The 21,988-nt window shown below is 35.7% G+C and overlaps 2 protein-coding genes and 1 long non-coding RNA gene across 22 annotated transcripts in view; 1 reads left to right on the top strand and 2 right to left on the bottom strand.

Moving 5' to 3' along the window:
- On the bottom strand, positions 1,315-6,738 carry LOC104778542 (serine/threonine-protein phosphatase BSU1-like). Its single transcript, XM_019239401.1, is given in 21 exon segments — positions 1,315-1,558; positions 1,660-1,787; positions 1,891-2,026; positions 2,113-2,188; positions 2,289-2,485; positions 2,572-2,670; positions 2,784-2,868; positions 2,985-3,223; positions 3,300-3,492; positions 3,598-3,682; positions 3,892-3,969; positions 4,193-4,351; positions 4,518-4,599; positions 4,716-4,817; positions 4,955-5,024; positions 5,437-5,533; positions 5,669-5,763; positions 5,858-5,937; positions 6,169-6,247; positions 6,378-6,438; positions 6,540-6,738. Coding segments are annotated over 21 exon segments (2,394 nt in total). The 3' UTR covers positions 1,315-1,504.
- LOC104760772 (RNA-binding protein BRN2) lies at positions 8,260-13,761 on the bottom strand. Of its 6 annotated transcripts, none has more exons than XM_010483744.2 (10): positions 12,403-13,761; positions 11,373-11,611; positions 11,007-11,089; positions 10,325-10,376; positions 10,097-10,222; positions 9,932-10,011; positions 9,661-9,831; positions 9,112-9,316; positions 8,864-9,007; positions 8,260-8,768 (listed from the first exon to the last, which is right to left on the bottom strand). In XM_010483744.2, the coding sequence occupies exons 1-10, from the start codon at positions 12,438-12,440 to the stop codon at positions 8,611-8,613; spliced, it is 1,296 nt and encodes a 431-aa protein (XP_010482046.2). In that variant the 5' UTR covers positions 12,441-13,761; the 3' UTR covers positions 8,260-8,610. The 6 variants fall into 6 exon arrangements, with proteins under 6 accessions (XP_010482046.2, XP_010482037.2, XP_019098497.1 ...); XM_010483735.2 differs by having other exon boundaries at positions 9,112-9,418; positions 12,403-13,760; XM_019242952.1 differs by lacking the exon at positions 12,403-13,761 and having other exon boundaries at positions 9,112-9,418; positions 10,482-11,089; positions 11,373-11,447.
- LOC104760787 overlaps positions 17,529-21,988 on the top strand; it is a 7,520-nt gene continuing 3,060 nt past the window's right edge. For 12 of the 15 annotated variants that reach the window (XR_002037250.1, XR_002037261.1, XR_002037245.1 and 9 more), the window contains exons 1-23: positions 17,529-17,677; positions 17,773-17,828; positions 17,951-17,991; positions 18,089-18,174; positions 18,282-18,359; positions 18,477-18,575; positions 18,709-18,764; positions 18,932-19,064; positions 19,210-19,293; positions 19,368-19,423; positions 19,505-19,581; positions 19,678-19,742; positions 19,981-20,071; positions 20,206-20,284; positions 20,384-20,450; positions 20,550-20,651; positions 20,734-20,816; positions 20,896-20,976; positions 21,060-21,191; positions 21,304-21,336; positions 21,439-21,525; positions 21,636-21,674; positions 21,776-21,889. This is a non-coding gene — a long non-coding RNA (uncharacterized LOC104760787). Of the gene's footprint in view, positions 17,678-17,772; positions 17,829-17,950; positions 17,992-18,088; positions 18,175-18,281; positions 18,360-18,476; positions 18,576-18,708; positions 18,765-18,931; positions 19,065-19,209; positions 19,294-19,367; positions 19,424-19,504; positions 19,582-19,677; positions 19,743-19,980; positions 20,072-20,205; positions 20,285-20,383; positions 20,451-20,549; positions 20,652-20,733; positions 20,817-20,895; positions 20,977-21,059; positions 21,192-21,303; positions 21,337-21,438; positions 21,526-21,635; positions 21,890-21,988 lie in introns of all 15 variants that reach the window. The other 3 variants (XR_002037248.1, XR_002037252.1, XR_002037247.1) reach the window with 3 other exon arrangements.

The raw sequence follows: 21,988 nt of genomic DNA on the forward strand, positions 1-21,988 counted from the left end.
TGAGGGACATCACACAGTCAAAGTGTTTCAATGTGTTAAAAACAAAAAACAAAGTCTTAAAGAGAAAGAAACGATTCGTTTATTCGTTAGGTGACTTGGTTTTGTAGAAGTGAATAAGGATTCTTCTATATTGATGTGAGGATGAAGTGTAGTAAGATCCATCTTCTTCTTTCTTTTTTTTTTGTGTATTGAAAACTGGAAAATGACGTTTCTGTTTTATCGAAGAGTGTTGATTATATTTTCATGAAGGATATATATTGTTTGACAAAATACATAAATCAGAAAATGACAACTTATAAGTTGTTTTTATTCAGGAAAAAGATGTGAAATCTATAGTTAAACTATGCAATTCGCAAAGTTTTAATCAATTTAAAAGAATCAATTCTTATTTTTGGTTCAAAATTTGTTACGAATATTAAGGAGAGTAGTCAATTTGAGAAATAAGAACTATAATTATAAACACATTTATAATACTAATATGGAATATGGGAATATATGCTTTTAAGTTTCAGACCTCATAAAGTCATAATAACTATTGATTTTTTTTAAAAAGATAAATTTAAAAATTAGAAAAGTAGAAATGTAGAATAAAAGAGGAAAAATGAAAAATAAATAAATTAAAGAAGAAAAAAAAAGGGAATATGAATGTGATGGTTTTGGCCTTTGTGGTCAGGTAGCTTCTTCAAGACTTTGAAGGGGACGAGGTTCTTTTGTTCTTTTAGGACAGATATTATTATAACGCTAACAGAATTCACATTTTCTTTTGTTTATTTACTTTATAACTGAGCTCTCTTTAAATGGTATATAGTCTTCAATGTTGATGTTAACACTCGACCAAATAAAAAAAATCATTGTTGTAATTTGTAATAAAACTCTTAGTAATATATACAGAGAGTGAAATACACTGAATGGATCATCTGTGAGACTGTGACTATGTGTATGTGAGGGTAATGGGAAGAAGAACAATATGTTACCAGAGTAATGTGACTAAACTTTTTTATCCCTTTTATTTATTGATTTTTTAAAAAATTAAAATTTGCATAGAAACATAGGTTTTGAAGGTTGACATTTGGGTGTATGTCCTTTTTACACCAATGTTGTTTTTTAATACGCGGCCCACCAATGTCATTTAAACAAGAGCTGAGCATATTGACCAAACTGACACAAAACCAAATTGAAACAGAACATAAAGGAACTTTGGTTGAATTTCTTCAACCCTAAATTTGATTAGAACCTAATCCGATTAGATCATTAAACTACATTCATCCATGCAAGTCTCAATGATTATTTTAATTTTAAAATGGTTCTCTACCAATAAATAATAATACCAAATTAAGAAGAAGAAAAAAAAAAGATAAGAAAGAGAAGGGACAACAACAATGATATATAGATCAGTCTCCGGTACACTCAGGTCAGGGGTGCAGCTTGCAAATGAAACACTTTCATAGTTTCATCTCTTCATCAACCGCAAGCTTCTCTTAGCTACACCAAATAACCGCTGCCTTTATGCAGCTGTCTCACCTCGAGGCGGAGTAGGCGGCATCTCCTCATACAGCTCCTGAGAGTCCAACACGAAATAAACACTACTAATTAAAACTCAGTTACCACTACAACATGTTTCATATGCTCTACAAGGTTAATAATACACAGGAAGTTTACCTCCATCCATTCTTTTTCTGGACAGTTTTCGGAAGAAGAGATGGAGGGAGGTCTAGGCTGGATCAACTTTGGATAAATGACCAAGTCTCTACCGATTACCAATATTGCTCCCGCATTGTTTACAGTTCCTGTTCATTTCATCACATTTTTTTTCATTCACATGCCGAACTATATATATATATATATATATATGAAATTAAGTTTTATAAAGCAAAAAAGATAAAAACGTACCGCAGTAGTTTGTAGCGGAAAAGACAGTTATAAGCCGTCCTTCTGCAAACCGTTCAAAGCCATCAGAAACACACTCGTGTCCTCGTATGATCATTTGGATTTTATTTCGTTCACAAAACCCGTTGACGATATCAGGCTGCACATACATGACGACTATGTTCATTAGTGATCGAGCTTTATATCTTATATAATAAAGAGAAGAAAATATATACAAGGCCTGACCCCGAACGTGACAACACCTTCTCCTCTAGCATTTGATTGTATACCCATAACAGAATCATTTGCGGTTGGATCAGACCTATATATTTAAACAAAAACAACAACAAAAAATGTTATTATTACAGTACTTTCCAAAATAAGTAAGAAATATATAGTTGATGAGACATATATATGTTTACCATAAAGTGTCTTTCAACACAATTGTTCCAAAATCCGGGAATGCGGGTCGCCGGATACTTGCTATTTCGTCGAGCCAAAGTGTCCTCCCTATTCCTCCGTGGACACATAAAATTTTATCTTCAATCACCGCACCAAGTGGAAGATAGTTAAAAAGCTTATTAATCCTATACCATGCTTGGAGCCCATCGGCCTGTCCCTGGTATGGTACATAAGAAGATTATTACTTCATTAGCCAAGGACAAGGAGCAAAATATTATATTCTATACGAACATATATACGTACCATTTTTTGTTGGCATTCATCATGGAAACCAAATAATCTATTCGTTGCACTAGACTCGTGATTTCCACGAGTCAAGTGGATGTTCTTGGGGTATTCAATCTGCATATGAGACAGATGTTAAAAGATAGAAACATCAAAAACTAATTAATAACAGAAGAAAACTATAGTAACATGCATGTAGGTGATATGTCAAAACAGAAAAAATATCTTGCCTTCAAAGCAAGCAGCAACATGATGGTCTCCAAGCTGTGACTTCCTCGGTCGACATAATCTCCCAAAAACAAATAGTCAATATGCCTGAAGACATGTATATTTATATAGATACAATTGGTTCAGTGACTATTCGTGAGCAAAACTGATCACAACCAGTAAGAAAACAGTTATAAGGAAGATCCTCTCTTTCTTGAACTTACGTGATATCTCCTTGCAGAGAAGGAGATCCATATTCACAAAATAAACGCATCAAATCCCCGAACTGACCATGGAGATCGCCGAAGACTTTGATAGGAACTTTGAGCTGAAGTAGCGTTGGTTCTTGCACAAATATTTGTTCCACAGCATTGCAAATATTCATAACTTCCGAACAACTCAAGAAAAAAGTTCCTTCGGCAGGAACTGTCCAGTCTTTAGGTTTCAAGAGTGTCGAAATGATCTGCAACGTAACGTACGTACGTGTGTAAGTGCAGGGAGATGGGAAAATATTTATATGCTGAAAAGAAAGATCATACCCTTCTATGCAACTGATCTTGATGAGAAGAACTGGGTTCGATGAACTGTGGCACTAACTGCTGACTCTCGATGTTCACAGTTCTCTTTTGATCAACTAGAAAATGTCCTTCACTTGAACTATCATAGAAAGCATTTTCTACGGTAGGTAAGTCATATGGCTCTGCGATTGTCTCCGGCGAACTCTCGCTTCCACTGATATCATCATGGAAAAGAAAGAAAGGGGGTTAAACAACTTAGATAGGGCTAATTGCGTACATTACAAAAGAGTGTAAAGAAGTGTGATTATAGAGTAATGACCTCTTCCTCGTAATAGATGGGACTTCTGGTTCAGAACTTGAAGGGTTAGATATTTCAGGAACCAGATAATCGTCGAGCAACATATCTACACGAGAATAACATTAATTAGAGCAATTAATTGTCAAAAAAAATTAAAAAAAAAAGTGTTACTTTCAACTCAAGGAAGAAATCTGCAAACTTTGTAAAAGTCAAATTGACTAGTGCTTAGATATGCAAAATCCATAGGACTAATATAAGAAAGGCGAAAATAATAAATCTAATTAATTTCATCTGAGACTAGTGTTGGTAACTTACAATTTTCAGGATTATCTTCTTGTTCAGGACTCAATGGCTGGGATGTGTCAGCCACTAGGAAACTGGCGAGCAATAAATCTACACGAGAATAAAATCAATGCAATTGTCACAAAGATTGTTACTTTAATTTCCTTTAACTTCTCAAAGAAGATGAAATCTAGAAACTTCATAGAAATCAAAATTGACAAGTGCAAACATATGAAAAATCCATATAAAGAATAAGTGAAAAGCAAAAAAAAATATTATTATTTCCTTTGATTCTAATTAATATCAGTATTTTGCATTTTTTTTTAAGGATTACCTTTTTTAATCCCACCATGCACATATATGCAGTTCCCCACCGATGCAGCAGCATGGTGAAAACGTTGCCTAAGCTAATACTGATCTCGTCTTTTGCTGCCACTGGCAGAGGTCTCTGGTGGAGTTACATCCAACCACTCACCAGTATCAGTATCAAGCACTGCAAACAAAAAGATTCCTTAAATGAAGGAGAATCCAACCTGTGACTATATTATATAGTATATATTGATTAATTAAAGCACATAAGAAGGATTGGGAAACAAAAGCAAAAAGCAGAAAAAAAAGATAATTAGATAGTCACATGGAATATTAGAGGAAGTACTTACCAGCAACAATAGGTTCACCATCGATTAGAAGAGCACTGTTCAGTACACCCCCAAAGACATGCATTCTTGGACCTTCAAAAACCTAATAAGAAAGAGTAGACGAACAAGATGTTTAGGAAGTTTTTGCCAAGGATAAGATTAGCGACAGTGAATTTGAAGCCAGTGTCGTGCATATCCTAAGTGTGGTAAGCAAGATACCGCTGTGTGTTGATATCTCGGGGAAGGAGCTACGCCTGGAACAAGAGTCCAACCACTCTGATCAATGCTTTCCATTTCCAGCGCGTAAGTATCTCCCAGTGGCTACATAAATATATATGCCAGTATTCATTGAAAGGCTATTGTAGTAAACAAGAAAAGTTCTTGCATCCGACTTTTTAAAACGAAACTTCCATTCTCCTATTAAATTATAAAAGGAAGTTAATAAATGTCTTATATACCATCCCTGAAGAGTCTCTTCCGCCACAAAGCCAAAAAACACCATCTTCTCGAGCAGTAGCAGAAGCATACCTAAAACAAAAATATTAAACAACGAAGAGTTAACTCAAACCAAAAATCAAAAATGTGTTATACACGTACTTAGCTAGTTACTTTAAATCAACAAAATTACTAACATTCTCCCACTTGGATGATTGCCATATGGGTTCAATCTGTCCCACGCAGATGGTCTCTGCGTGTCCAGTGCCCACGTATCGGAGAGAACTTCATTTCCTACTCCATATACAAGAGTAACAAACTTGTTTTAGGATGTTTAATCAGGACTTTTTTTTTTTTTTTTTTTTTTNAAAAACACCATCTTCTCGAGCAGTAGCAGAAGCATACCTAAAACAAAAAAATTAAACAACGAAGAGTTAACTCAAACCAAAAATCAAAAATGTGTTATACACTTAGCTAGTTACTTAAAATCAACAAAATTACTAACATTCTCCCACTTGGATGATTGCCATATGGGTTCAATCTGTCCCACGCAGATGGTCTTTGCGTGTCCAGTGCCCACGTATCGGAGAGAACTTCATTTCCTACTCCATATACAAAAGTAACAAACTTGTTTTTAGGATGTTTAATCAGGACTTTTTTTTTTTTTTACAAAATTAAATAGAATAATGATAACCAAAAAAGTTCCTTTTCGTAGAAACATATACAGGAATTCGTACCATTCTTCCCACCGAATATGACAAGCCACCTCTGAGCAGCTATATCCATAACATGGCCATAGCGAGGGCCTGGAGTCGCCCCTCGACCCACCAACCTGAACAAAAATTATATCAAATGCGTAAAATTAATATTCATTAATGAAATAGATCTAGCTAGAGCAAAGATAAAATTCATAAATGAACTCTCACCTTTTCCACTTGAGGTCATTTCTAGTCAAGTCAAGCATGTAGACATCTCCATCAGAAGGCCCTGATGGACCAATCCCACCCTGCCAAACGAAACAACATAGTCGTCATGTGTCAGATCTGGCCTGGCCTAGACTGTAACCAAAGGTGTTTCTCTGTACAAGTAAACTATATATATTTCACTACTTGAACCGAACCAGCAGGAAATTAATTAGATGCTATGACAATCAAAATCAAACAAAGTCTTTCCAGATCTATATGCTCTTCCACAACCACGACGAGAGTAATCTGATTATTATGGTCATTACAATCACCTGAACAATGAGCAAAGTGCCAAATGAAGTGGCAGCATGACAAGCCCTGGGAGACGGAAGGTCACCATCCGTGTTAATCCTACACAAGTACGAAATATTACAAAAGAGATCCACCACACGTACTAAACCAATTGAAATATCATCAATATATAACAAAACCCAAAAAAAAACATCAACGTATGAACACCAAAGATAAAATCTTCAATCACCTTGTCCACCTCCTGGTGTAAACGTCAAAAGAGTGCACCGAATTGGTAACGCCCTCTAAACCTAGAAGTAAAAAAAACAATCACAGACAAGAAAAAAAATTAAGCCGTCACCAGAGAGGATCTCAAAAACCCTTAACAAAGTCTCGAAAACTCAAATCTTACTGATCGCGGGTAAGGAGGAATCATCGGTGGAGACGGCAGTAGTACTACCGCCGAAGAGGACAAGCTGATGCGAATCGTTGGCGAAAACCGCCGTGAGAGTATGACCGCATCTAGGTCCAGGCCAGTCGTCATCGTTTTCGGAGAAGGTCTGTAGGTTCTCATACGAAGTAGATGGGTATGGATACGAGTGGGAAGCCATGACAACAAAACACAGCTGGTTTCGGAGATTGTGAGAGATTTGGAGATTAGGATTCTGTGGTGGTGAAAATCCTAGCTCGTCTCCATTTTATAACCCAAATCTTTTTCCACGAGAGCAATTCCTTTTATGTTAGCCAATAATCAAAAGTTTTTTTTTTTTTTTTACAATCCCACGAATTTTGTTGTATGGCGATGGTAGTAGTGTCTCAACAACGGCTAAGCCGAAGCGATAAAGAGACTAAATGACGAAACTACCCATGCTCTAGGCTTTGTCTTTGAATTGCTCGTTGCCACGTTTGCTAGTCGTCGTTCAACTATTTTTTCCGCAGGGCAAAATAGTAAATAGCCTATATGAGAAGCGTTTTAAAAATATGCGCGGCACACACTTTCCCTTGTTCTACGGACTTTTTTGTACATGTTCCTCTCATCTGCTATAGTTTTTATCGACCGGACAAGACTATTGTTTTTGTAAGAAAACTTATGCAATTGTTGTTATACAGTACATTTTAAGTCACCAATATTTTTTTTTAGTGGCCTTTTCATTTGTTTTGCTTGTTATTTATACTCAATATATATTTTATTTAGGGTTTAAATGTTTAATTTTTCGTCAAATTGTTGTTTAATATATATATATATATATGAAAATGTAATATACAATATTATCAAAACGAGGTATTAAAATACAAAACCTAGATACAATAGATGAGATTTCTTTCCAAATCACTAGATTTCTTTTCTTTAACAACATGCACATGTAGGTTTGCGTTCGGCTGGTAACATATCAACACCACTACCAACAAACACTAGGCTACATGTTCTACGGTTTTAGCAAAATTTCCCAAATTCTTCCATATACTGTATCTCTAATTTTCCAAATGACTAGATTTCATTCCAAAAAAATCAATTTATTTTATTGACTAGAAATTTATATTTATCTTTAATTTATTCAAGAAGATAATAACAGGGAGTAAAAGTAATGAAAAGATAATTATTTGAGCCTCTTATATTTAGAATACAAAATGGTGGACCTCCCACTGAATAAATTTCTTAATTAATTAAATTAATACCAAATTAATAATAAGTATTATATACATTCATTACTATTAATTGTGGACCTTTTAATTAGTAATTATCAAATAATAATAATAATAATTAATTTTAATTACCAAATTATGAAATGTGGAGTGTGGACCCTTCTTTATTAGGACGATTTAAAATTTTAAAATGAAATGTGGACCTTTAATTTTTAAATTATCAAATAACAACATGTAAGCTGTTTACTGAGATTTTAATATAAAACTTAATTTATTACGTAATAATGAGATCTGAACCGTTTAAAATTATAGCATGCACCTGTTTTTGCAATGCATTGGTATTTACGATAATATGTAAGAAAAATGGAAAGAGTCATAGAACAGTACAATAATGTCTTGAACATTTCGTTTTCTTTGATATTGTTACCGTATAAATCATAATCTATGCTACAAATTTGTAATCCCTCTAAACTTCTACTTAATTCAAATATTTTCAAAAATAAATGAATTTAAAGTGGTTAATAATCGTAACAGTTTATACATGGAATTTTCAATGACATAAATTACAGATTGTAATGAAGCAAATTTTAGAGGAAAAAAAAAAGTGAGTGTGGAGGAGAATCCTTTTGCAGGAAGATACAGCTTTTCTGAGTGAGCGGAGAATAATTTCTGAACCATATGAGAGACTTGGATTGTCAAATGTTAATAACGGCCAACAATGTTTGTACTTGAGTTCCATCCACCCCAATCAAGATCCATCTTAATGTCTAAATTAACCGGACTGATTTGCCGTTAAACTGCCCCGCAAAGTCTTAACGATGAAGACAAGTCAGTGGTTTTTACGCGTTTAATAAACCGTTTAATAACGGTTTGTTACTCTGTTGTTGCTGCTGCTCTCTCTTAAGCTGGACTTTCAATTTCTTACCGCTTAACTGGCGACCGTTCATTGTGTTAATAGCCTTCTGAGCAGCCTCTTGTGAGTCATAACTAATGAATCCTGCCGCAAGAAAAGGAATATGCAAAACCGTTAATTAGAGTCTTTGGATGGAAAACATGATGATGATAGATGACGAAAAGCAAGAGTGAGCTTACCGAAACATTTGCTTATACCAGTGACCTTGTCTACAAACACCTTGGCGCTTAGAACCTTACCGAAAGATTGAAACGCAACCGCGAGTTCTTGATCCCCGAATTCCCGAGGTATATTATAAATAAATAGATTTGCACCTGCTGGTCCTGAGAACATCAAAGAGATTATTTTAAGATATGAGTCACATAACGACTAGGGTGTACACTATATAATCAATTCATATCTGTTCTTGTTTAGGACTAACTGAAACCTTCAGTTTGTAGCGAGGACGGTATTGATGTGCCGTTCTTAGAAAATCCAGGTGAAACTGTGGTTAGAGGAAGGCGAGGAGGTATCATCCCTCTAGGAAATGCCATAGGATACTGTAGACCATTGTAACCATAGTTTCCGAGAGCCGTTGGGAAGTTTCTTCGGGGGGCTAAACGTGGTGGGACAGACTCGGTCAAAGCGGTTCCCTGCAATGCACTTCCTCCGTTAACTTGGTTCGGTGAAATTACATTGTGAAATGCATGTTGACTATGGATAGGTGGTAGCATGTAACCATAAGTTCCAGGTACCTGTTATAGAGTAAATCATTTTAACTATCGTGGATAGAATAAAAAATCTAGCAACCTATATACAGCAGTCTCTAGCCTTTTTATCCACTTGTGTATCAAAATTCCCAATACAAACAGATAATCGAAGTGTTTGCTCAAGTGACAATTCATTCGGACAATAATTAATATATTTATCTCGATATTTTATTACTGAGTTCAAAAAAAGTAAAGTCCAGAACTTAGATGAGAGAACAAGAGCTTACATGATAGCCGTATCCATTGTAAGGAGGAACATAACTCATAGGTAATGCTCCAAACATGGAGGGGTTTTGCGGATCCAGTCTGGAGATATGAGATTGAACTCTTTGAAGTCTTCGGGATTGTCTTTCCTTTTCTGTGTCTGCCCATTTGACAATCAAAGGAACATTTGTACCCTACAAAAAGAAACAAAAGTATGTGATATTGCACACTCTCCATAGAAGTCTTTATAACTTACTAATAAGAATGTTCGGAAAAGTTGTAATAAGTACACACCTCCATTATATGTCTTCCGTTGAGGGCTTCCATAGCTGCGACCGCTTGTTGTTGAGACCCATACTTCAGAAACAGACATCCTAAAATGAACCTAAAACTCAGTCAAAACTTTGGTATAGACATCTAAAGATGCATGAGAAGATAGAAATCAAGTGATGGACATACCCTTGCTAGTTTGTATAGACCCTCTTAGAATCTGTAGATCCTTGATGGTTCCGTATACAGAGAATAAGGATAGGACTTCAGCTTCAGATACATTCTTTGGAAGCATACCGACAAAAAGTTTGTGCTCTGGATTGCAAGAAAAGTCAAGAAGACGCTCATCAAAATGATGGCAGGTATACACACAAACAACAAAATTGAGCACATATCACTCGGAAGCATTTTGCGTACCTAGTCTTTCCAACTCGCCATCTGCATATTTGACTTGTAACGGGCTAGAAGCCTGCACATAACATGAAAAGCAGAGTCAATGTTGTGATGCAATGATTCAGAAACAACCCACAGTAAAATCTAAAGAACCAAGGATATATACCACATTTTTGTTTACCTTTCACAATTTTATCCTAAGTTCTCCAAGAAGAAGGGCTCAGCATATTTTATAGTAGCTATTAATCATCAATAACAAACTGAAACAATAGTTTTATATGCGTATCGATCTTCTCAGTCCATACATGGCATCTATAGTGAATCAATGTGCTTTCTTGGGTTTGAAGAAATCAAACTATAGAGGATTTGAAACTAGTGTAATCAGATTCCAACAAGCAATGAGGCAGATTCTGATCAGCAATATCAGATTACCTCGATGGATACATGATTTCAATGTATAACAACAACATGCAAATCTCTCAAAATTAAATAACCAACTCCAGAGAATTAACAGGTACAAAAAGCAAGCACAATGCAGATCGAGACGGATAAAAAGCAATCTCGGGATATCAACCAACTTGAAAACTCTGCAACTAAGATCAATTAGTTTTTAAGGTACAGAAACATCACATTCAAGTATCAGAAAATCCCAGAAAACAGCTTCAAGATTTGGAAAGAATGGTAAAAAAAAAAAAAAAAGACTGACCCCAGGCAAGGTCTTCTTGTTATGAAAACCATTGACCACCTTGTCTGCTTCTTCCCTTGAAGGACATGTCAGAAAACAACATCCTAAAAATAAAAAATTCCAGGTGAAATTAGGGTTTTCAGAGTTCACAAATTAATCAAAGAAGAAATTAAAAAAAAAAAAAAAAAAAAACAGGGGAAACGAGGACGACGGAGAAAACAGGGGGAGGCGTATAGAGAAATTTAGGGTTTTTAAAATCAAGACGAATTCACACGAATCAAAAACCCATCTCAGAGTATTCTCAAAACAGAGAAAATTTCTTTAATAGAAAAAAAAGAAGAAAAAAAATCCAAATTAAAGCAGAGGAAAAAAAAAAAGAAAAGAAACCTCGGGAAGCTTGTGTAGTCTTCTCCTTAATGATGTTGACTTCATCAACGATAGAGAATTCCCGAAACAATGTGAGGAGCTGAGCCTCCGTCATATGCTTCGGAACTTGTCCGACGAACAGATTCACCCTCTCTTCGTTCTCCATCGTCTCCTCCGCCATTGTTTCTCTCTCTCTCTTGACTTCGTCGTCGTCGTCTTCTTCTTCTTCTTCTCTCTCTACACAGGCTTTTTTCTTCTTCCTGAATATTTTTATTTATTTACTTCTTTTTTTTTCTGGAAAAAACATAAAATATATGAAGAAAAAAAAAAGACGGAAGAACTTATTATGGATATGACAAAGGGGGAGAGTAAGTATATAGTTAAATTAAAAATACGGACTAAATCTGGGCTCGTTGTTATGACTAAATTACGGGGAATGCCATTAAAACAGCTGTGGGATGCCAGGGAACACTTCGGATTGTTTTGTCTGATTGGGAGATTTTAAGCTGCATTTACGATATTATCCTTCTTCTTACCCGCGTTTTCTTTTATTTTTTTTAATAATTATTTTAATACAATATGTAGTGTGTGAAATAAGCTGGGAATATTTTTTTTAATTTATTTCATGTTAAAATAGCTGTCAATTCTTCATATTTAGACAATTTTGTTTTCTCCATCCGACTAAAGAAAGTGAGTATAGTTATATATATATATATATATTTAATAATAATATAGAGTTGGGTTCGTTTAGACCAACTCCACTCAAGAAATCAAGTTTCTCTTAATTAAACTAAAAATATTATTAATATTAAACTAAACAAATCAACTGATTAAAAACTTCAACTAAATCACTCTTTCACTAAAGAACCTCCATCAAAATTGCTTTAGCATTAAAATAATGTTTATTTAAAATTTTTATATTAATTATCACAATTTAATAAATTTTGGAATAGTCAAAACAAGAAAAAGTTATTTTAATTATTTATATTACATGAAAAAAAACCACAATATTTTACACAAATTACAAAATCACAAATAGACAGTTGCTTACACTTTGGAGTAACACACCCAACAAAGACTTCTGCCCATACACACTTCTCTGTGGTACACTTCTCTGTAGTACACTTACACGACTCCATGCACACCTCGCACAAAACCACGTAACACCAGTTAACACGGTTCATCATCAGACTAGAACACAATAGGACATTAAACCAGTTGATAGTTGATTAGACTTTAACACAGCAGAACACAACAACGCATCAGACTTGAACACAACAACACATCAGACTTGAACACAACATAACACAACAGAAACGAGACTTAATAACTAATAATCACACAACACACGGTTGATTAGACTATAACACAACACACGGTTGATTAAACTTTAACACAGCAGAACACAACAACACATCAGACTTGAACACAACAACACATCAGACTAGAACACAACAGGACATAAAACCAGTTGATGGTTGATTAGACTTTAACACAGCAAAACACAACAACACATCAGACTTGAACATAACAACACATCAAACTTGAACACAACAGAAACGAGACTTAATAACTAATGATCACACAACACATGGTTGATTAGACTATAACACAACACACGGTTGATTAGACTTTAACACAGCACAACATAAAACCACATTATTCTAAACAAACTTGAACACAACAAACAATTAAAACCAGTTACTAATAATCAGACATCAAACATCAACATACGGTTCATGAGACCTTAACAAAACACAACAGAAAACCACTTAATTATAATCAAATTTGAACACTAACAGACTATACCACATGTGACTAATTATCAGACAACAAACAATAACATACGGTTCCTCAGTCTGGTTAAAGGTGCAGAGAAGGAATCGCATAAGTAAACCCACAATTAAAGTCAAACCCAACCAAATTTCTTGATTTAGCCTAAATCGTGATATCAATCCATTCGGATTTGTAAACCCAATCACAATCGATCAGAATTTTAAACCCAATCACAATTGTAAACACTCACACTAGATTACAATTCTCCTAACAAACCCTAACCTCACAAACCCTAATCAAAGATTAGATGACGAACCTTCTGTGTGTGCGATACGCCAGCCGGTTGACCTCGTCGTCCCCTTAATCCCATCACAAGAACCTTCCGCCATCGTTATCGCAGACGGAGCTAGAAGACCTTGAGCAACGAATCGTCACATCGAGGGAAATCTCGATTGGAACCCGAAACCTCGACAAATCTCTTTCATATCTGATGATATTTCGTGTTTAAGCCGGAAAATCCAACGATTCAAGGTGAATCGGGTGATTTTCACGGCAAAACGGCGAATCGCCATAGGTTTCTCCGTTTAGCGATGAGAAAGAAGAGAGAGAAGAACGCGAGAAAAAAGAAGAAAAATGAGAAGAAAAAATGTTTTTTTAAATATTTTACCCCCTACCCAATCATAATCGGCCACATATCGGTTCTCAACCGATTCTCAGGATACCTCCCGTGGAATCGATTCTCTCTTTTTATCATTTCTTTTTGGGTTTTAGATTTATTTTTTGGCCTGAGAATTCATAAGAGAATCCCCAGTGGACTTGCTCTTAGAGGTCCAAATCATGAGACATAGGCTTGGCCAAAATACCCAAACCCGAAAATTCGACCCGAACCCGATCCGAACCCGATCCGAACCCGTATCCGAAATTTTAAAATACCCGAATGGGTCTAGAATTTATTGAGATCGGGTACCCAAACCCGATCGGATATTATCCGATATCCGAACTGGTATCCGAATAAACCCGAACATGTATAAATATAGTGAAAAAATAATCATTAGTGAGATTTGTACTCATGACATAAAGCATTTAAAGGGTGCATTCTAACCATTTTACCACTTCAATATCTTTGATTAATTCTAAAACCTCTAGTATTTATATATTAATACATACAACTTTATCAAGCCACTAATTCCTGATTATTGAATGAAATTGAGTTTGGTTTACTTAATTTCGGATTGAATTTGGGTACCCGAACCCGATGGATGTTTACCCGAACCCGACCCAAATACTAAAAATACCCGAATGGGTCTAAAATCCCTTTACCGAAATACCCGAAAATCCGAAAAACCCAACCCAAATTCGAACGGGTACCCGAATATCTGATTCAGACATACAAAAATTACAAAGAAAATTCTTGTATATTTGAGCAGTTGACATGAGACAATTATACACTTGGACACGGTTGTTTTTATGTGATGTATATTTTAGTGTTAGACAACGGTTTGTATATTGCACTGTTGAAAATAAGGGTTTGGACATTTTCAATCTAACCAAACCAACTCCAATGCAAACTGTCATTTCATTTCTTAACTACAACTAAATAGAAACATCTAAATCTAATTAATCATTTTTCTTCCACAACAAACAAACAACTAAATTCAAAACTAAACCAACCTATTCATAACAAGTAAATTTGTTCTAACCAGATTAAATTAGTTTGATTTTTTGTATTTAATGTTTAGGAACGGAGAATCCAATGAACCAACTCTATATATCTACAATTAAAAAAAAAAAAAAAAAGAGGAAGTAAATCGAGAAAACCAACCTATTCAACGCTCATCAATGGCTGTATTGAGCGTAATTTCAGATCTGGGTTTGTTGGCCTTGGTTGTTTGATGGTGCTAGACAGATTGTTGGTCTCTACTGCGGCCAAAATGTTTTTGCCTCCTCTCCGGTAACATCTAGCCTTTCTATTCATCTGTCCTGATAAATGTTGCCTTAGGTCTCTTTGTTTAGAAAGTGTTTAGGTTACCTTTGGCTACATTCCCATCAAGTTAAGCTCGTTTGGTATATCCTTAGTTTGCTTGGTGGTGGCTTTAGTGTGACATTTGTTGAGTCAGTTCTTGGTCTTTTCTCTTGGGTTAGGTTTTGTTTGGGGGTTTGAATCCGAAATTTTGCTCTACATCTTCTTAGAATCCTCTTGCTGGTTTGAGATTAGTTTATGCTTTAGGTTCGTTCTTTGTGTGAGCCATTTGGAGGGATTTAGTTGTTGAGTCACCTACTAGCCTCTCTTTGAGTTTTCTCTAGAACCTTCGGAGTGAGGTTTTAGTCGAAGCAGTGGAATCAGTCTATAGGTTTGAGGTTTTCTCTTGCGAGGACGTCACCAGTTTTATGTCGGTAGCTGGCTGAAACTGTGGTCGACGAGTGTCCGCGTGTAAGAACAGTTGATCTTGCATGGCTTGTCTCCGGTCGATATCAAAGTTTTTTCTTTGACCCTAGGGTTTGTGCTCTCTCCGTCTGGCTGGTGAGGTGCTTTGGGAGTTGTATTTGTTTCTTTGGTCGCGTTGGTATTTTGCTTTCCTCCCTGTCGGTTTGTTTCTGGTTTGGCGTCGGTGTGAGGCTATCCGGTTTTATTGGTGCTCCCGACGTTTAATGGTTCTATAAGGAAGCTTTGTGAGAGTCTCTCATGCCATTATTCAATTATAGAGCTTAGTTTTCAGTTTTTTTCCCAAGACCTTTGCTTTTTAGATTTGTGTTTTGCGTTTGATTTTAGTTTGTATTCTTGTTTCCTTCTTTTGAGCAAAAGACCACGGGGACATTCAGTAATCTGTCACCTAATGACTGCGAGGACATCCAGTTGTCCATCACTTTTTGTAATGTTAACTTGTGATTTTTTTTGGATTCAATAATAAAATTCAGATGATAAAAAAAAATCGAAAAAAATACTTGATAGAAATAAAATAAGAGTATACTAGTTGACCGTGGAATTTATATCCATAACGCGAGGGAGGGGGTCATTGTCAGTGACAACGAGAAGTGGACACGCCAAGTGTTAAGGGCAAAACGGGCAACGTCATAATATAAGGCCATTGAGTCGTTGGCAAAGACATAAAGATGACAGACTGTCTTGCCATTCGCCAAAAGCCCTACAACGGCTACACACAACAACAACAACAACAAAAAAACATAGACCGCTGAGTTTAGTCACCTTTTACGTTTTGAATTAGCTAGCATTGATAAACCCGTTAGTAGTTTTGTACTACTAATTAAGAAGAATAAAATACACTAACACTTGCCACTCAGTTTAGTATTGGATTTAACTTGTTTGAATTGGTCAATTGAAAAGAAGAAGTACATTGAGTAACTAAAAGAAGCGATAGACAAATCATTACCGCATAAATACGTATGAAATCGTCTTAAATGAATCTCCACTAGACGTAGATGATAGTAGTAGTAATATCATATTGTATTCTTCGTGAAGAAGTCAATTATGAAATTGTTTTGATATTATCAGTCGAGTTTAATTACATTATTGTACTAACATATATATATATATATATATATATTGTTAGATCAGTCTATATCCAATCTAGATAACGTGCTTATATAAAAACAAAGATAGATCCTACATTTCGCAGAGTCTATGTCATTTCAATATTACTACTTTTTTAGAAAAATCATTTGTTAACTGTGGACACGGTCGAATGAAACGACAAAATTGCATATACAATATATTTAAATAAATGGTTTGTAGTAGTGGTATCGTATTATGCCATCTATGAAAATCTTATTACGAAAAACACTTTATATTGTAACTTACATAGTTTATACCCGGCGACAAACATCTTCAATTGATATAGGAACCAAAATAACAACTTAAACTGTTAGGAACACAAATAACATCTTGAAAATTTCTCAATTTAAGAATCTGCACCGTTTAAAAAAAAAAAAAGTGAAGTTGTGAGTTGGCGGTGATGTTTGCTGATAAAAAAAGTGAATATGAAAACGGCTCTAAACTGTTTTATGTGATCTTTCACATTGCTCGTTTATTGGGTTCTTCATAGTCAAAGATACTAATAGAAGCTAAAATATAAATAATGATGGGAGTAGTAAGCCCAGCCCATTACTGCTTACTCAGCCCATATAATGCATGATTTGTCTAATGTTGTTCAGTTAAATTTTGTCCATTATTACTCAGCCCAGTCCAATTAGAAGAAAGTTGGAAGAAAGAAAATAGGAAAAAGGGAAATAGGGTAAGTGAGAAAAGGAAACGGAAATCGTGACCGTCGAAACCCTACCCTACTTTAGTGAATGAAAAATCGTGACCGTCATAATAATAATAATAATATTTATCTATAAATAAATGCCTCCACTCTTTCTTTCTTCAGTGTATTACTATTTTGTTGTCTCTGCTTCGACTCAACAACAACATACACAATTCATCTTCTTCTTCTTCGTTTGTGTATTCTTCGGCGAGTCTCTAATTTTGGGTTTTCAAAACCGATGATCATCTCGTTCCTATTCTTCTAGGGTTTCGTTCCTATCCTTCTAGGGTTTGGTCTCTCTCTCTCAATCCAATTGCATCGCTTTGTTCTTCTTCTTAACGCGTCTCTGATTTTTGTTTTTGTTTCTTCGTCTCTTCTTGCAGGTGTGTGTGTTTTGAAAGCAAGTTTATCATCTGATTATCGCTCCCCCGGCCTCTGGGTGAGTTCTTCTTCTAGGGTTTGGCTTTGATCTTTCGGTGATTGCTTTTTTTTTGTGTGTTTCTTCCTCTGTTTTTTTTACTAACTCGTTTCTTCTTCTTCTTCTCCTTCTGTCTCTCGCAGGTGATTTTGGAAGCGTGGCTTCCGTCTCAACTTCTTCTAGGGTTTGATCTCTAAATTAATTTCTATATTCTAGGGTTTTTTTTCTTCACTCGAATTCCTTTTATTTACTCATAGTTCCTATTATTATTGTTAATCCAGGTCAGATTGTGGTGTAGTATTGATCGATCGGTGATTGAGGAAGAGGGTACTAAGATCCCTCCCTAATGGTTTGATTGAGGAGGAGGGTACTAAGATCTTCTTGGGTTTTATTCATCCTTGTCACTCTCTGTTTGATTTTAACGATTTCTTTTCCTTTTTTTTTGGGGGGTCTCACTCTCTCTCTTTGTTGCAGGTCTTCTTTTGGAATTACTCCTGAACAGCAAGCTTTGTCAAAGGATGGATCGCAACTAGCAGCAATATGAAGGGACGTGTAAGTTTGCAGCCATGAGCTTAGACTTGCTTATTATATATGTCTTGTTATTTTGTTTATTATCTCTTGTCTCTAGCTAAATTTTAGTATACATGCTTTGTTTGTTTGTTGCATCAGCCTCAAGGATTGTCAAATTTGCTCTAGACTAGCAGAGAAAGGCATCAGTGGAGATGATGATGCTGACTTGCTAAAGCGCAAGACCTTTTGTGGTTTCTGGTACTAAGATTTCTCAGTGATGGTTTGATTGGGAGTATTCTTTTTTGTTTGTCTTCCTAATCTCCCATATTCACTCTCTATTTTTTGATATAGTGAAACAACTGTTGATATGACCTTTTTGTTTTCCTCTCAGGAGTTGAAAAACCAACGACCATCAATATGTAGGGACGGGTAAGTCATTGGCTTAAGGTAAGTTAACTCTGTTCTTCTCTCTTTCTTCTTTTTTACATGGATTTTGAGTTTTACTAACCTGCTTGTGATGCTGTTTTCTCTTTCTTCTTTTTACATGGATTTTGAGATTTACCAAGTTATACTACTAACCTGCTTCTGATGCTGTTTTCTCTTTGTCGTTTCAGTTGATATGTGACCGGGCTCTTGGACTGCCACTAGAGCAGCCAAAGAGTGTAAACATGGAGAGGTTACATGTCCTCCAAAAGGTGAAACTTTGCCACTTCGTGGGGCTCTTAAGCTCTCCCTAAACCACCAGAGGTTTGCTTTTTTTATTTTGCTTTTTCTTTTTCTTTATAATCTTCTTCTCATATAATGTGGTCTGATTCATTCCTCACTTCACCATCATCGTTGCTGTTGATTGAAAATCCTGGATTGGGTCTTACTTCCTTTATCTTGTGTTTAGCTTGATCTGGTTCTTTGGCAACATCTCGTGTAAAGCGTGGGGGATCACAGGTGGTGGTTATGCCACTTTTGCCTTTTCAGGCTGGTAACGTTTTCCCCGTTAATATTTATTTGGTCAAATTTTTTTTTTTACTGGCTCACAAATTATCTATTCGATAGGTCCCCAATCTTTATGAAGTGGTTGGTGCGTCCTATTCTAACTGAGCCCGGGAAAGGTACTTTTTACATTATCATTTCAGGTGCTACCAGATCTCTGATTTTCTTTGGTTTTATGAATCGTATAATCGTTGTTACAGGTCAAGAACCACCCGTGGCCTAACTTTGATGCTCATAGCGGAGTGCTGCTTGACTATTATCATCTAACCGAAGCAAGGTACAAAACTGCATCGTTATCACTCAAGTGATTCGTTTTAGATCAGAAACTGTTCAATGTGTTAACGTTTCCCTCTTCTCGGCTCTATATATGCAGGATTGCTTGATTAGGGACTTTGTAGAAACATGGCACGAAGACGCAGTAGTTTTTTCTCCTCCGCGGTATGTGATCTTTCTTTTGTTCTTCAGAATGTAGGGAAATTGGGGAGTATTTGCTATTGTTTTATTTATCTTTCCTGAAGCAAATGTTACTCATCACTAACTCTGTTATCTTGGTGGAGACATTTATAATGTAGGATCTTTGTTATTAGTTTGCTGCTTCATAACTTACTGGTTTGTGTATCATTTGGCATATCACTTATTGTTTGATCTATCTAAAATGCTATCTATCTGGATGCAGGTAATTGTTAAAACAACCCGTTTTTCGTCAGATCAGTGTTTGAGGTTTCGGTTTCACAAATCCTTGTGTCGACATGGGTTACTATAACAATGTAAGTGTCTTTTGTTTTCTTTTTTAGCTCTACCACTTTTATGTTCAAAATTTGTAGTTTCATCGTTCTCTGTTTTTAAAGCATGATATTGTTGCAGGTCTTTGATGGTCTTCTTTGATTTTTTTATCTCTCAGGTTGGTGAGAACCCAACAGCGTCCAGCTGGGAAGATTTTGGAATTAATCCTGAACAACTTCATCAATCGAGCGAGTGGAGTAAGATTTTCTCGCTTTTTTTTTTTGTGTGTTGTTGTTATTAGATATGTGAATGCTTCGTTTCTAATGGTCTTCTTTGTGTTTTTTTTTTTCTCTCAGGTTGGTGAGATATTTTGGAATTACTTCTGAACAGCAAGGATACAACAAGAAGCGCGATATGGAGGGGGTAAGTTGTTGCAGGCATGAGACGTTCTTATATATCTGGTATTTCTTCTCTTGTCTCTAGCTAACTTTTGGTATGCATGTTTTTTTTTTGTTGCATCAGCCTCAAGGATCGTCATACTTTATCAGGACTAGCAGGGAAAGGCATCAGTGGAGATGATGATGATGATGACTTGCTAAAGCTCATGACCATTTTTGCTTTCTGGTACGTAGATTTGTTATTTTTCATGTGTTGCATATGTTTTCCCTGCTCACTTTTTCATAAGGCCTCTTGTTTTTCATCCCAGAGGTTTCTTGCCATTGATCTCATCTGACTTTTGCAGTACCATCGTTAGCACTTAAAATATAAACAAACAGAGGTTTGTCACAGGTAACTTTTCACTTGATATGAGATTTTTTTTTTGAGTATGACTCTTGGTGTTGTTCTGACGCTTTCTTCTCCTCTGCAGCTTTTCGTGACTATAAACTGTCTCTCCAGCCTCAAAACTTGAATGGAGTAAGCATTGCATTTCCAGTGGTTCTTATCACAGGTAATTTTAACTTGTTTCACTTTATATGTGAATTTTATATAATGACTCTTAGTGTTGATCTGATACTTTCTTCTCTTCTGCAGCTGCTGTCAGTGACTACAAACAGCATCCCCAGCCGCTCAAAACTTGAATGATGAATACATCTGGAGGTACAGGTTTGCACCACTGTAAATTTGCTTCCCTCGATATGAAATCAGCTTCTTCCCAATCCGCGTGTAAGTTCAATTTCATGTTTGATTTTGTTGTTCATTATACTTAAGAGAATAATTTGATAAAACGTACACTCACTCACCGTCTCTTCTCTTTTGCTTCTAATTGATGAATTAGGGTTTCCATGGCCGTTTCTTCTTCAACGAGCAAGTTAAGTATACAAATTCTAGGGTTTATTTTCTTAATTAAGTTAAGACATCTTCTCTTGTCTTGTCCTGTAACTCTTGAGTATCTCGTTTGATGAATTTGCAGAAGGATATGGTGCCAAGTGAGGATCGGAGGTTGTTTGTTTCCATAGTTGGTGTTTCTTCTTCTGATTTGACCGACGACCAAGTACAGGTTTTAAAAATTCTAGGGGGTTATTTTTTAGGGTTTCTCTTTTTAAGTTGTTTATTGATTCAGACTTGAATATTAACTATATGGTTTCTTCTTATTATGTATACGTGCAGGTCAGAGAGATGGATTGAAGAAGACTCAAGACTAATTAAGTTAACTCTGTTTTTCTCTGTTTCTTCTTTTTACTTGGATTTTGAGACTTACCAAGTTATACTAACCTGCTTCTGATGCTGTTTTCTCTGTCTCGTTTCAGCTGATTTTCTCTTTCTCTATATATATGGTGGTGCACTTCCTTCCCATTACTGTTAAGGATGATGCTGAATTATGGACCCAAGAGATGGCAAAGAAATCCTCTTCTTATTGCTCTGTAAGTCATCTCAAAGTTTTACCCTTTTTTTATGTTCTTCTGTTACAAGCTTATCTTTATCCTCTAACCAATACACCCCTTTTTTTTTTTTTTTTTCAA

This window comes from Camelina sativa, chromosome 3, assembly GCF_000633955.1.
Source record: "Camelina sativa cultivar DH55 chromosome 3, Cs, whole genome shotgun sequence".
NCBI classification, from domain to species: domain Eukaryota; kingdom Viridiplantae; phylum Streptophyta; class Magnoliopsida; order Brassicales; family Brassicaceae; genus Camelina; species Camelina sativa.

Bases quoted from the DNA above. Each gene is read 5' to 3' on its own strand.
- LOC104760772 (XM_010483735.2), bottom strand. From the start codon at position 12,440: ATGGGCAGAAGTCTTTGTTGGGTGTGTTACTCCAAAGT. The intron at 11,090-11,372 runs GTTTCTTTTCTT...TTTTATTTTTAG, and splicing joins GACTACACAAGCTTCCCGAG to GATGTTGTTTTCTGACATGT. The intron at 9,832-9,931 runs GTGTGTACTTAT...TTCTTTTTGTAG, and splicing joins ACGGAAGACATATAATGGAG to GGTACAAATGTTCCTTTGAT.